Source organism: Eulemur rufifrons, chromosome 9 (genome assembly GCF_041146395.1).
Source record: "Eulemur rufifrons isolate Redbay chromosome 9, OSU_ERuf_1, whole genome shotgun sequence".
Taxonomy (NCBI): Eukaryota; Metazoa; Chordata; class Mammalia; order Primates; family Lemuridae; genus Eulemur; species Eulemur rufifrons.
This window is the reverse complement of record NC_090991.1, coordinates 19,876,730-19,889,856: the sequence shown is the minus strand read 5'-3', so window position 1 is coordinate 19,889,856 and position 13,127 is coordinate 19,876,730. Positions and strand designations below refer to the sequence as shown.

General features: G+C 51.5%; 1 protein-coding gene and 1 pseudogene across 2 annotated transcripts in view; both read right to left on the bottom strand.

Annotated features, from left to right (window-relative positions):
- Nucleotides 1-13,127, bottom strand: part of RHBDL3 (rhomboid like 3) — a 41,867-nt gene that overhangs the window by 8,104 nt on the left and 20,636 nt on the right. For both annotated transcript variants that reach the window (XM_069481005.1, XM_069481006.1), the window contains 3 exons: nt 10,519-10,667; nt 7,621-7,733; nt 2,461-2,561 (listed from right to left, as the gene is read on the bottom strand). In XM_069481005.1, the coding sequence (XP_069337106.1) occupies nt 2,461-2,561; nt 7,621-7,733; nt 10,519-10,667 (363 nt within the window). The remainder of the gene's footprint in view (nt 1-2,460; nt 2,562-7,620; nt 7,734-10,518; nt 10,668-13,127) is intronic.
- Nucleotides 11,367-11,458, bottom strand: LOC138392788 (U6atac minor spliceosomal RNA; annotated as a pseudogene).

Sequence of the window (13,127 nt, the reverse complement as noted above, 5' to 3'; positions counted from 1 at the left end):
ACAGACGAGACAACTGAGGCCCTAAGCAGTTAAGGGTAACAGAGCCACAGCTATTAAGATGGTGACACTGGTACTCAAATGCAGATTTTCTGACTGTCAAGTCCATGCCTTTTCTGCCTTTTGTTCTGGTGAGGTGCTTTATTGTACAAACACACACACACACGCACACACACACACACAGACCAAATCTTCATTTTGTAATTGAAAACAATATAGGTTGAACCATATGAAATTGCCAATATTTAAACGTTCATGGCCCACAGAAATGGTGGTTTCATATGGGTTGACCCAATGCATCTCTGAATTACTTGGCACTGAGCTAATTTGGGTAAAAGTGGCCTCACGACAAGGGGAAACTGACTTTTCTAGTGAGAAAATGAGTTTTCTTACTGTCAATAAGCACCACACAATTTTCTAGAGAAGGACTACCTACATGTGATGCTCCGGGGACTGCAAAGTTCCCAGTTGGGCAGGGAAAGCCATCTGCATCTGGGAAGGCACCAGGCCATCAGATGGGGCTGCTCACTGCTGCCGACACAGGCCACAGGCTACTGGCCAGAAGAAGCCAAAACTGCCCTCACATGGCCTAGCCTGCGGTCCCAGGGTGGGGCGGCCCTCACAGGGAGCTGCTGGCATCAGGGCTGTCTCCCGAGAAGTGGGGAGGGCGGTGGGAACAGGGCATCGTATGAACTCCCATTGTTTCCTCTTCCCCACGTTCCCTTTCAGTTGCGCTTGTTCATCACCCCTACACACACACACACACACACACACACACACACATATCTTGGACAGATCCACGGGAGGGAGGAGGTTAGCGTTTCCTTCCCCTACGGAAAGGAATTGGGGCAGGGGGAGGGGGGAGTGGAGCGGGCAGAATTCGGAGGAAAAGCTGTGTCTGGGGAAAGATGTGGCACTGATACAGAATGACCCATTTAAAAGGGCCACGGGAGGCAGCCCACGCGCTTGGGTCTCCAGCAGACCGAGCGGTGTGTGTGAGTAAACACACACATCTGCACACGCACGCTGCCACGTGCTTCCCGATGCCGCAGCCTCTCTCTGAGCACTCACCTGAAGTTGCCAAAATTCAGGCCAGGAGCAAGTGCGGACAGGCATTCAGCGGCTGCCTCTCTCCCTCTCTTTCCCTCTCTGCCTCTGCGCTTGCTCCCTCTTCTCTCTCTCAGGGTACACATGGGGATTTGGTGAGAGGAAAAGGGACAGGGTTGGGAGTAGGGCAGGTGAGAGTGGGGCCGATGAAGAAGAAAAACACGGGAGAGTTTAAGAGCTGCAAACGCTGCGATCACTGAGCGTCCGTCCCCGCATCTGGTGGGCAGACAGAGTGACGGAGGAGGGGGGAGAACAGGAGAACCCCAGCGAGAAGCAATGCCTGCTCTGGACATTGTGCATTCCTTCCTTCCTGCCCGCCTTCCTTCCTTCACCAAAATTCAGTGGGCACCATGTGCCCTGTGCCCGGCCCTACGCCAGATACTGGGGAAACAGACGAGTACCTGGGAGACGGCTCCAGGCCAGCAGGGGCATCAGGCAGGGTTAGCCAGTGACTCCTCCTTCAGCCTCCCAACTTCAGACTTGCTCCAAAACCAGGACTTTGATATCCTCTAAGACTATCAGATCCATCCCAATTTCTTGCCTTCAAGGCTTTGTCGGGTCTGAGCCCACCCTGGCCTCTTCTGTGCGGAATAGGGAATTAAGTTAATATTTACATTAAGTGGTTATTTTCACTTCGTCTTTTATTGTCTATCATTCCATTTCACAGATGTAGAAACTGAGGCACAGGCAATTAAGTAATTTGCCCAGGGTCAATGTTTAGGAAGCGGGAAGGTGGGATTCAGACTAGGCTGCCTGGCTCCTGGCCAAGAAGAGTGAGCAATGGAGTCCTCCCACTGCGAGGGGCTGGTGCAGGGGAGCAACACTTCAATGACTGCCAGGAGACATGGGTTCAAGTACTGATTTTGCCACAAACTTGAGTGTGACTTTGGACAAATCACTGAACCTCTCAGAGCTTCCTTTCCTGTTTGAGAATTTTGGTGAGATCACCTCTAAGGCCCTTTTACTTTTTTTTTTTCTTCACTCCAGCCCTTTTAAAGCATGATAAGGTCCTTTTACTTTTAACAATCTATGACAAACAAGGAATTCCAATGACCACGACGCCAGTGGTCACATTTTATCACTCTTTAAAGTCACCGAATGGGAAAGAGGTCGAGGAGGGAGATAGGCACGTTCATAAGCCAAGCCTTGACGGGAGAAAACACGAATGGCACGTGGAAGGGGCCTCTTTGGAACGGGCCTGCAGAGGGTGAGGAGGGTGTGTGAGCTCTGCTCCCAGCCGGGTCTGCCTGGCGCTTGACTGGCCTGGGCTGGGCCGGCTCCCGTGGATTAATACCCAGGCCCAGTCACAGCAGAGGAGAGGGCGAGACAGACACGCTGGGAAGAGGAGGTGCTCACCATGACGATGTTGGCCAGATGGGCAGAGACGAGAGCATACACCCCTCCAGAAGAGCCCACGACCGGCGCGGTCATGTCAGCCACAGACACCGCCAAGGACCCTGGTACAGAAAGACAGCGAGATTTCTCAGAAATGCTGGACTCAGCTCTCCCAAGCCAGCCCCGGGCCTTGGGTTCCGCAGCCTCCGTGCTAAGACCCCAGAGCAAGGAGCTCCTTCTCTTCCTCCTTTGAGTCCGTGTTGCCTTGGAGCTTCCCATGCAATTTCTGAGAGGATTGATGTATGGCTGAGAGAACCATTTCATTCAACCTTCTTATTTTACAGATGGGAAAGAAAGACTCAAAGAAGGGAAGGGATTTGCCCAAAGTAGAACTTGGACTACGACCCAGGGCGCCTGCCTCTGTCTTACACTGTGCTCTCAGGATTCTAGAGCAATAACACAAACAGGAGTGGTGGTTACCGCATAAACAGCTGCCACTTAGGGGGCACCATGTGTCAGGCTGAGCAAGCATTTTACATTCATTCTTCCCTCCAACCCTCGAGACAGCCCTTCCAGGCAGATGCTTGTAGCCTCATTGCAGAGATGAGGAAACTGAGCCCAGAGTCCCCTGGTAGGAAGTGCTGGAGCCAGGATTTCAGTCCAGCTCTACCTGACACAAACCCTGTGCTCTTGACCACAGCCTGTGCCCTTGGCCTCTCTGGCAGCCGCTCCCTACCTCCCACCCCGCCTCCAGCTGAGCTAAATCACAAAAGGCCAGCAGGATCTCCTGGAGTAGGGCTTCTTTGGAGCAAAAATGTCCTTGAAAAGTCACTGGGAAGAGAGAGAGAGAGATATGATGTCATATCCTCTGGGGAAAAGGAAGGGTGTAGGATGCTTGGTCTGGGGGATGACAAACTTGTGTCCTGGGAGGGAAGCTGGACAGAGAGAAGATGGGAAATTTATTGTTCTGGTCTCATTTAAGTGTGATCAATGCTTTGGCTTCCAGGGAAGGACACAGGAGACTAAAAATAACTGGGAGGTAGAGCCCAGGGCTCCGAGCATGAGAGGTGGCTGGCCTGGGTGAGTGTGCAGAAATCACCACTGGAAAATGCCCGCAGGCTCATGAGCCAATTAGCGGCTGGAGAGAGGAGGGACAGGCAGAAAGTCGAATTTTGCAGGTTCTATGGGGGTGGGGGATCCACAACTGAGGGGGAGGCTGGGCCCGGCCCAGGACCCAGAGCACCTGACAACCTGGGTGGGGAGAGCCCTGTAACACCACCCACCTCCCCATCCCCACCTCTATCAGGGCTCCTCCATTCACTGGGATCCTTCAAAAAAGAGATCCCCACAACCAATTCTTGGTCTCATGGGGGGATGTAATCTCTGAGAAAAAAAACAAACTGTCATGAACTGAGGACTCCCAACTCCTCCTCCCCTCCCAAGGCAACTATAAATCTTTCATGCCTTCCCTCTGGATTTAATTAGGTATTGATCTATTGTCAGATAACTTTCTTTCTTTCTTTTTTTTTTTTTACTGCCTAGCCACAGGGTCAGCCATATATAACAAGAAAAAAAATCCCAGGGTGGCAAACAGGCAGCGGGATCTGCATGACAAAGGATTCCCACGCTCTCCTGGCGGGGCTGTCTCCGAAGGCTGCACTGCAGGGCTGCGTGCAGGGCTGGCTGCCGAGCTGCTCCTCGTTAATTACCCTTTGGACAGAGGAAGCCCCGGCCTCCCTGGGCCAGCCCCTCTGCTGAGAGCAGGTCCGTACAAACACCGGGCCAGTGTCTGCTGCCTCGTCCCCGCCCCAGCGTGGTCCACCAGGGCCAGGGAGGCACCAGGGCAGCCCTTGGCAGGGAACGGTCCCCACCAGGGTCAAGCCTGCGCACACTGACCTTTCCCTCACCCTATCCACCACTCAGGGCCCTGACCCCAGAGTCAGGGCTCAGTTAGGGATTGTGGCAGGAGTATGGAAGGGGGTGTGGCTGGCTCGCCGTGTGACCTTGGGCACAGCCCCTGAATTCTTTGGGCTTCGGTTTTCACATCTGTGAAACGAGGTCTAAGGCTTCCCAACTTTTGAGCAGCAAAACCCTCTATTCCAAGGAAACCTTCCCGGAATGCCCTAACCCACCCAGCAGAGCACAGACAGCAGCTCTGGCTGAGCGGGAATGGGGTCTGGGGAGCAGTTTGCCACCTACTGGAGGGGACCTCCAGGGTTCCTTCCAGATCAGAAATTCAACGATCTGAGTCTTGGCCTGAGATCCAGGGGCAGAGACTCAGATCCTGGTTCTAGAATGCAGAAGGTGTCTTGCCCTCCATTTATTGTATAAAGACTTTCCTCAAGTTCCTGCAGAGGAGCCCGGGACTAGAGCGACTGGGAGAGACCAGATACAAACATGGGGATGTGACATGTAAATACTCTCCCAGGGCAGCAAGTGCAGGCCAGGCAGGACTCCCCCATGAGCTATTATGAACTTAACCTGACAGATGACAGTTAGATTTGGCCAGCATGAATTCCACGGAGGTCCTGGGGGCAGAGGCCCAGGAGAGAATGGCTAACTGGAGTGACACACCGCACCACTGCACAGTGGCAGACCCAGGGACTCGTTCTAGTCAGGGCTATGAATTTTCCAAAAAAACTTCTAAGCCCATGCCAGCACACGGATAAACTGGTGACTTTGCCATCATGCACAGACGCAATACTTTTAGCCTGGAAAATTTAAAAGCAGGTGTTCTCCAGCATCTCCTTTGGCCTTTAAAAAAATCCCAATAAAAATTGGCAAAATTATCTATCTTTCAGTAATGCAACTTTATTTGTTTATGTATTCTTTCATTTATTCTACAAATATTTATTGCCTCACATATGCCAAACCCCATGCTAGGCTCTGCAATGCACACACAGTTTATAATCTATATTATCTATTATAAAAGCTTGGTTAGATATTTAAGATACTGGGTTTTTGTTGTTGTTGTTTTTAGAGACAAGGTCTTGCTCTATTGCCCAGGCTGGAGTGCAGTGGCATGATTATAGCTCACTGCAACCTTGAACGCCTGGGCTCGAGTGATCTTCCTGCCTCAGCTTCTAGAGTAGCTGGGACTACAGGTGCATGCCACCATGCCCAGGTAACTTTTTTATTAATATTTTTTGTAGAGAGAGGGGGCTCTTGCTATGTTGCCTAGGCTGGTCTTGAACTCCCGGGCTCAAGTGATCCTCCTGCCTCAGCCTCCCAAAGTGCTGGGATTACAGGCATGAGCCACTGTGCCTGGCCAGATGGTAGTGGATTACAGCACAGCCTGGGGGGTCAAACACCTGGGTGTGGGCCCAGCTCTACCACTTGCAAGCTGTGTCTTCTTGGGCGAGTCTCTTGACCCTCCAAGCCTTGATTTCTATATCTGTGCCAGGGGGAGAGTCACCGTGCCCGAGGATTAAACATGGCCTGCCCACGGTGGGCGCTGAGAACTGCTGGCTGTCCAGTAGAGGGCTGGCTGTCTGTAACGGGGTCCCCTCTGGAGGAGGGATGTGGAGAGGGAGGAAAGGGTGTGCAGCAGAGGCAGATCAATCAACTCAATCTCAGAGATCAATGACATGATCTGTGGTGACCAGAGTGCCCTCTGGCCTGAATCGATGACTCAGACAGAACAGCGCACGTCATTTGCTTTATGACACAGCCCCGCACGCTCACACTGGGTTGATGAGCTTCTGTCTGGAATCTTCCCATTCTGCAGGGGCATCACGGGAGGTGATGCCTGTGCTGTCTCCCCACTGCGTGTCACCTGCTTTGGGTGAGGTCTCAATCATTTCGAACCTTATTTCGGTCTCCTAGGTTATTGGCACTCCCGTCTAATTGAATACTAACAGCAAGTGTTACGAGTGTCTTCCCTGTTCCTCACCATTTAACATCTGGGTCTCTGGGTATTTAGGTATGGAAAATGGGGCTACAAATCCCCAGATGGCAGGACTAGGGGGTGTGTGGGCGGCTGAGCAAGTCTGGCACATAGAAATGCTCATTAGACCTTTGTTCAAGGACGCAGTGGGTGCTGGCTTCTGGGAGTGGCTTGCAGGGGTGCTGTCCAAGGTGGCACAGAGTGGGGCGAAGGAGAGGGTGCTGGGTGAATCTCCCAGGCCAGGGCTTCACCAACTGACAGATCAGCCTCGTGTGTGCATTGGGCGGGGGGCACCCTTCCCTCTTTGGTTTCTGAAACCACACTTCAGCTCCTCCCAGGATCCCTGCCTGCCCATTGTTTACAAGGCTGCTGCTGCCCCGCTCTCCCGATGACAACTTTAATGCCACTCAGAAAGGATTAAGATCTTACTTAAACACACACACAAAGCTCCCTTGGGCTCAGCTGTCAAGCTGAAGAGCTGAGGCGGCAAACCTTGTTAAAAAAAAAAAAAAAAAAAAAGAAAAAGCCAGCAACAAAGTTGGAAGCATCACAAGGGAGATCCTATGCTTGGTAGCCTGGCTGGGGAGACTTTTCCTGCAGAAACCCAGCCCGCTCTCCCCAGCCTGCTCTGTCACTTCACCTCCCGACTGGGGAGGGGCAGAGGTGGAAGGCTCTGCGGAAGTCACCCTGGCCACTTGCCATGTGGCAATGGTCACCTGCAGCCACAGGTGTGCAGAGTCAGCTGGAGGCCCCGGACTCCTTCAGATGCAGAGAGAGCTCGCTACCTCTTAGGCAAGGCTCTCCTGTCAGCAGTGGGTCATGCAAGGGGACCATGGCTGGTCTCTCCCTTTGGGTGCAGGTGCTGCCCTGGCCAGGTTCCCCTGCAGGGATCTCGCTGTGCCTTTGCACAGTTTACCTGGCACTGTTGTTCCCACTGCTGCCTCCCTCACCCCCCTAGAAACCCCACAGGCAGATCTCATCAGTTCCCTCCCAAGGCTTAATGGGGCCAAGAGAGGTTGAGGTCCTTCCCAAGCTCACACAGCTGCAACAAGGCGGGGTGACGACTGAGCCTTGGTCAGTCGGCCTGTTCTAAATCTAGCACTCCTCTCTCCTGCCCCATCACACAGCCCACCTCTGGTCACAACGCAGTCCCCTGGAGGACAGCCCTAGTAGTCAGCCTTGAAGATGAGGCTTCTTTGTGTGCCCTGGAAGCCTGGGGCTTGCCCCACCCCATGGGGTCTCCCAGCCCACCCTGGAGAGGGGTACCCCTGTGGATACGGGGCCTACCTGCCTACCTGCCACAACGCCAGCCACATAGACGAGCCCGATTCGGGTGGCTCCGTGCACCATTTCCAGGGGCACCCCCACCAGCAGCTGCAGCACCACGTTGAGCCCCAGGTGTTCTATCCTGCAACAGAGAGACCACCCTCACTCGTCCATTCATTCATACAGCAAACACCTGGATCCCGGAGATGCCAGGCATCCAGCAGTGAACAAAACCATCTCTGCCTTTGAGGAGCTCGTGGTCCGGGGGAGGAACGACAATGCAGGGAGACCATCTGGGAAAAAGCGTTCCTTCCAGCTGGGAAAGGAACACATGTGCAGGACCTGGGTGGTGACTGGCAGTGTTTGCACTTGCCACAGTGAGAGACGGACTAACCACAGTCAAGATCCAGCAACTCCATTGGTTAACACATAAGAAACCAAGGCTCAGAGATGGGCAGTGACTGGCTTAAAGTCACACAGCTGGTGAGTGGCCAGGCTGGGACCACAGCCCAGGTCTCCAATCTGCCCAACCTGCTCCATTCGCCAGGCCATGCAGTGGCTCTGGCTCTCCGTTTGTAAGACTATTGATATTTAAAGAGAAAGATGTTCTCAAAACAAGGGCAAACATTAAAGGCATCTCTTGTAACTTAATAATTCAAAGTTTTCCCTTAAAGTCTCATAGGAGAGGCTCCTTTCTGGTGTAAGAAGGGATCTGTCCTGCTCCAGAGCTCTCAGGATTGGGAGATGGGAGCCCAGGTTTTCGCACCCCGTGAAGACCTCCTCCGTGCACGACTAAACACCCGCGAGCAGATCTTGCTGCTGAATGCGTGGGGTGTCTGGCCGAGTGCGTGTGTTATCAGAAGAAACCGTACCATTATGATTACTAAATCAATGTGGTGCTTTCAGGTTTACAAAGCACTTTAACGCCCATTTTCTCACTTAACCTGACCCTACAGCACCTGGACGGCTCCCAGGGGATGGTTAAAGTTAGGGAATAACGGAGTCCGTAACAAGGGGTCTGGGCCCTGGCTGCCTGGGTCACAGCCTTTCTCCTGGTCTGCGGGCTCCTGCCTGGAGGCCCAGCCATGCTATGCAGAGAACACGTGGGCAACACGTGGGCACCCGCTTACTCGGGAGGGCACCTGAGAGGCAGCTCAGACAGGTTGGTCTGTGTCCTGCATGGCCGCCGTGCTGGAATCATCTACCCTCCACTGACCGTGCCAGCTAATGGATTCTGTGGGGATTAGAAATGGCAGAAAACTTCACCATAAAGGAGCTGGGTGATGGCGTCAGACTCACGGTCAGAAAGGCCGTAGAGGTTTCCTGGTCCCACGCCCTGGTTAACAGCCTTGGAACCTGAGACTAGAACCCAGGGCTCCTGACTCCTCATCTGAGCTCTTCTCTACCGCACTGACTTCTGGGTCCCCCGGCCCACAGTGTGTCTCTGAGTATGGGTCACCTTGCTGGGACCTCCCTTGATGCTAGCCAGCTGTCCCTATCTCCTGTCCACTGCTGTGCCTAGCTTTGTTGCACTAGCCAAGAGCCCCCTCCCTCAAAATCCGTAGAGTTGGAGAATCCTCCCAGGGCTCTTCCTGGTGGGCACTGCTCCACCACAAGCAACTGCCGGAGAAGGGCCCAAGGCCACAGCTGAGGGCATCTGTCCTGGCCACTGCGGGCGCACTGCTTCAGCTCTAGGAGGCAGGGAATGGAGCAAAGAGGCCCTGGAGGCTTTGGCTGTCCTCCTTCCTCACCCCGAGGGACCAGGGGAGGCCAGAGAGCAGTCCTGGATAGAAGGTGGGTAGTCCCGACCCACGGGCAGCCTGCACAGGGAAGCCCCAGTGTCTGCTGTCTCCAGACCTCGGCTCGTGAGAGGACAGAACATGTTACCCCTCCTTCCCTCTGCTCCTCAGCCCTGTGAGATCAAAGCCTGGACAAGCAGACAAGGTCAACAGCCTGTATGGCCCCCTTTGGCCCAGAGCGGAGACATTCATTGGCCACCACCGAGATGTCTCCTCACCCCAAAGCCCCCTCCCCAGCAGGTGCGGCCAATTAGAGATTGGCTCCTGTGCCCACTATAGAGGCTCAGCATGAAGGGAGGGCACAGTTCAACTCCTTATTGGGGAGTCTTTCTGCTGAGGAACAGATACGATGGAGCCATGGGGGCCAGAGTGATCCCCATCCCATTTCCTGCCCAAGGGTCAGGCACCCCCAGGGTTTTTCCAGACTAACAGTGAGCCCCCCTTCACTTCTGTGGGGAGACTGGACAAGGACTTTCAACTCAGTGCTTCTGCTATATCAAAACAGTCTCCAGCCAAGATTGCTGCTCTTCAAGGGACTTGGACCTGGGTGGTCGCTTGGCCATTTGATAAGTCCTTATCATGAGGTGGGAGGCACCAGTGAGAACTGATTGTGCTCCAGCCCCAAAAGATGCTACAGGGCTCTGTAAACAGAAACTATAATCATTGCCAGAGTTCCTCAAGAAGACCCTCACCACATATGGAGACCACCCTGAGAGAAGGTGGTTTCAATAAATTAGGCTTTTATTTCACTTATAAGGGCACTCACACTCATAGTTATGAACAATAAATCTGGTGGCTAATCACATGTCCCTTTTTGCTTTGGCCACTACGAAGCTCAGAGCAAATTCTCAAGCTATCTCTAGCAAGTACACAGAATCAGATGCTGTGTATGTGCATACTGTTCTCATTGTTGGCTGTTAGCATTTTCCTCCCTATATTTTTCCTTTCCCACATACTCTCCATAATTTACATATACATTTTGGTATTAAATGAGTTTCAAGTAGCCATCTTAAATCTGGTGCCCAAGTAGATAAAAATAAACTAAAAAATATATTTCAATCCAGGCTATCTGGACCACTTATTTGTCTATAGGGACTCTGGAGAGAGCGAAAGAAGACAGGTACTCACCCTGCATGCATGAAGATGTACGTCAGGTAGCGCCAAGCCTGCGCTCGGAGCTGTGGGTGGTAAACCAGCGAGTTCTTCAGGTAACGTGGGTGAGTTACCTGCAGTACAAATTGACCCAGTGACACCCCATTGTAGAGGAAAAAGGCAACCTGGATGAAAGGACAGGATGGCGAGGGCCTGTTACCAGGTGCAGAACTGCCCAGGAACCTCCCTCCCGTGCTAACGCTGGGAGTCCCCGCAGGAAGTTTTCATCTTTCCTTCTCAGAGAGGGGGGACGCCCCCACAGCCAGCGCCCAGCTTAGCTTCAACCATCCCTTTCCCACTTCTGTTTGATTACTCTGTGATAAATGGTCACAACATGCCACATGGTCTCTCCGCCCACACTTCCTCGGTGCTAAGCAGAAAGGGTTTGGATGATTTTACGTTTTAATTCCAGTAATAACTCACCCACCCTCTTGGGGGATGATGCATTCCGTATAGGTTGATTTAAAAAAAAAAAGCTAGTGAAATACACATAAAATTTAACATCTTAATCAGTTTTTAAGCGTATGATTCAGTGGCATTAAGTGACACGCTGTGGTACTGCCATCACTGCCATTCATCCACAGAACTTTTCATTTTACAAAACTGAAATTCCGTACCCATTACACAGCCCCCTATTCCCTGCTCCCTCCAGCCCTGGAAGCCACCATCCTACTTTCTGTCTCCATGCATTTGACTACTCTAGGTACCTCACATAAGTGGAATCACACAGTATTTGTCTTTTTGTGACTGGCTTATTTCACTTGGCATGTTTTCAAGGTTCATCCATGTTGTATCATGTGTCAGAGTTCCCTTCTTTTTTTTTTTTAATTTTATTTTGGTGTGCAGGGTGCAGGCCCAAGATCCTCTTTCATCCTTGTCAAGGGGAGTGCTAACCTTCCTTCCTTTCATACAACACGAGAATTTATACACCACATTTTATTTATCCATTTATCCATTGATGGGCACTTAGGTTGCTTCTACCCACTTGTTTGGGTTTTTTTTTTTTTTTTTTTGGAGATGGGGTCTCACTCTGTTGCCCAGGCTAGAGTACTTTGGCATCAGCCTAGCTCACAGCAACCTCAAACTCCTGGGCTCAAGTGATCCTCCTGCCTCAGCCTCCCGAGTAGCTGGGACTATAGCCACGCACCACGCCATTCAGCTAATTTTTCTATTTTTTTCTGGAGATGGGGTCTTGTTCTTGCCCAGGCTGGTCTCCAACTCCAGGGCTGAAGCGATCCCCCCACCTTGGCTTCCAAAGTGCTAGAATTACAGGCGTGAGCCACCACGCCCAGCTGCTTCTACCTTTTGGTTATTGTGAAAAATGCTGCTAAGAACACGGATATGCAGATATCTCTTCTGGTCCCTGCTGTCAATTCTTTTCGTATATACTCAGAAGTGGGATTGCTGGATCATATGGTAATTCTATGTTTAATTTTTTGAGGAAACGCCAGACTGTTTTCCATAGCAGCTGCACCACTTTACGTTCCCACCTACAGTGCACAAGGGCTCCGATTTCTCCACATCCTCACCGACGCTCTGCATAAGTTGATTTTGCACATGATTTGGCATACTTGTTTAAGTCCTAAAAGAGTATTTATTTTAACTCTTTCTGAAATGTACCATTTACATCCCTGTGTTCTTAATAAAGGCACGTGCTTAGCTGTTTAAGGATGTCTCAGGTAACGGTCTGGGTGATAAGAAAGATGTCTTCTCCAGCAACTCCAGGACGATGAGGTTTTTGCTCGTACACTTAAGGCCCCAAATTCTTGTAGTCTTTTTTTAAGATTTGGGTCTACTTAAAAAATTTTTTCCTGTTTTTTTTTTTGTTTTTTATTTTTTGGTTTTAAATTTTCTTTTGTCTTTTCCCTTTTCCTTCACTACTGGGTTGTCAGCTGCTACTTCTTATTGCCAGTATTGAGCCCCTTCTAGTGGCTTCCTACTATGTCCCTATGTATATATATTTTTTTGAGACACAGTCTCACTGTGTCACCCTGGGTAGAGTGCCATGGTGGGGTCATCATAGCTCACTGCAGCCTCAAACTCCTGGGCACAAACAATCCTCCAGAGCGCTAGGATTACAGGTGTGAGCCACCACGCCCGGCCGCCTTCTATTTTCTATCTGTTACAGAATCGAAAAGCCAGGTTACTAGAACTGCTTGTAAGACAAAAGCCTTGGGCTTTAGCACAAGGGCTTTGAGATAGGTATTTCAGCTATTTGAGCATTTTCCAGTTTCTTCTAGATGGGTGGTTTGAGTTTACACAGATGAGATTTGTAGAAATCTGAAATAACCTGGACATAAAATCTGGTTCCTCTGGACCATCTTAGGCAAAATTTGAATTCTCTGGTTCTCGGTTTCCTGGAAATGGGTACAAATGCCTATACTTCCAGGGTGGTCATAAGGTTTAAAAGTGAGAAAGTCCACAAAGAGCCAGCCCCGTGTCCAGCACACACTCGGAGAACAAAGCTATAATTAGCGTGGGGCTAATTCTGGGCTAAGCCTGGGAATGTCTTAGGCTCCTGGCAGCTGTCCTCTCCTGGGCTCCGAGGAGCTGCTCTGTCCACCTCTCGCCATGCGGGTGGCCTG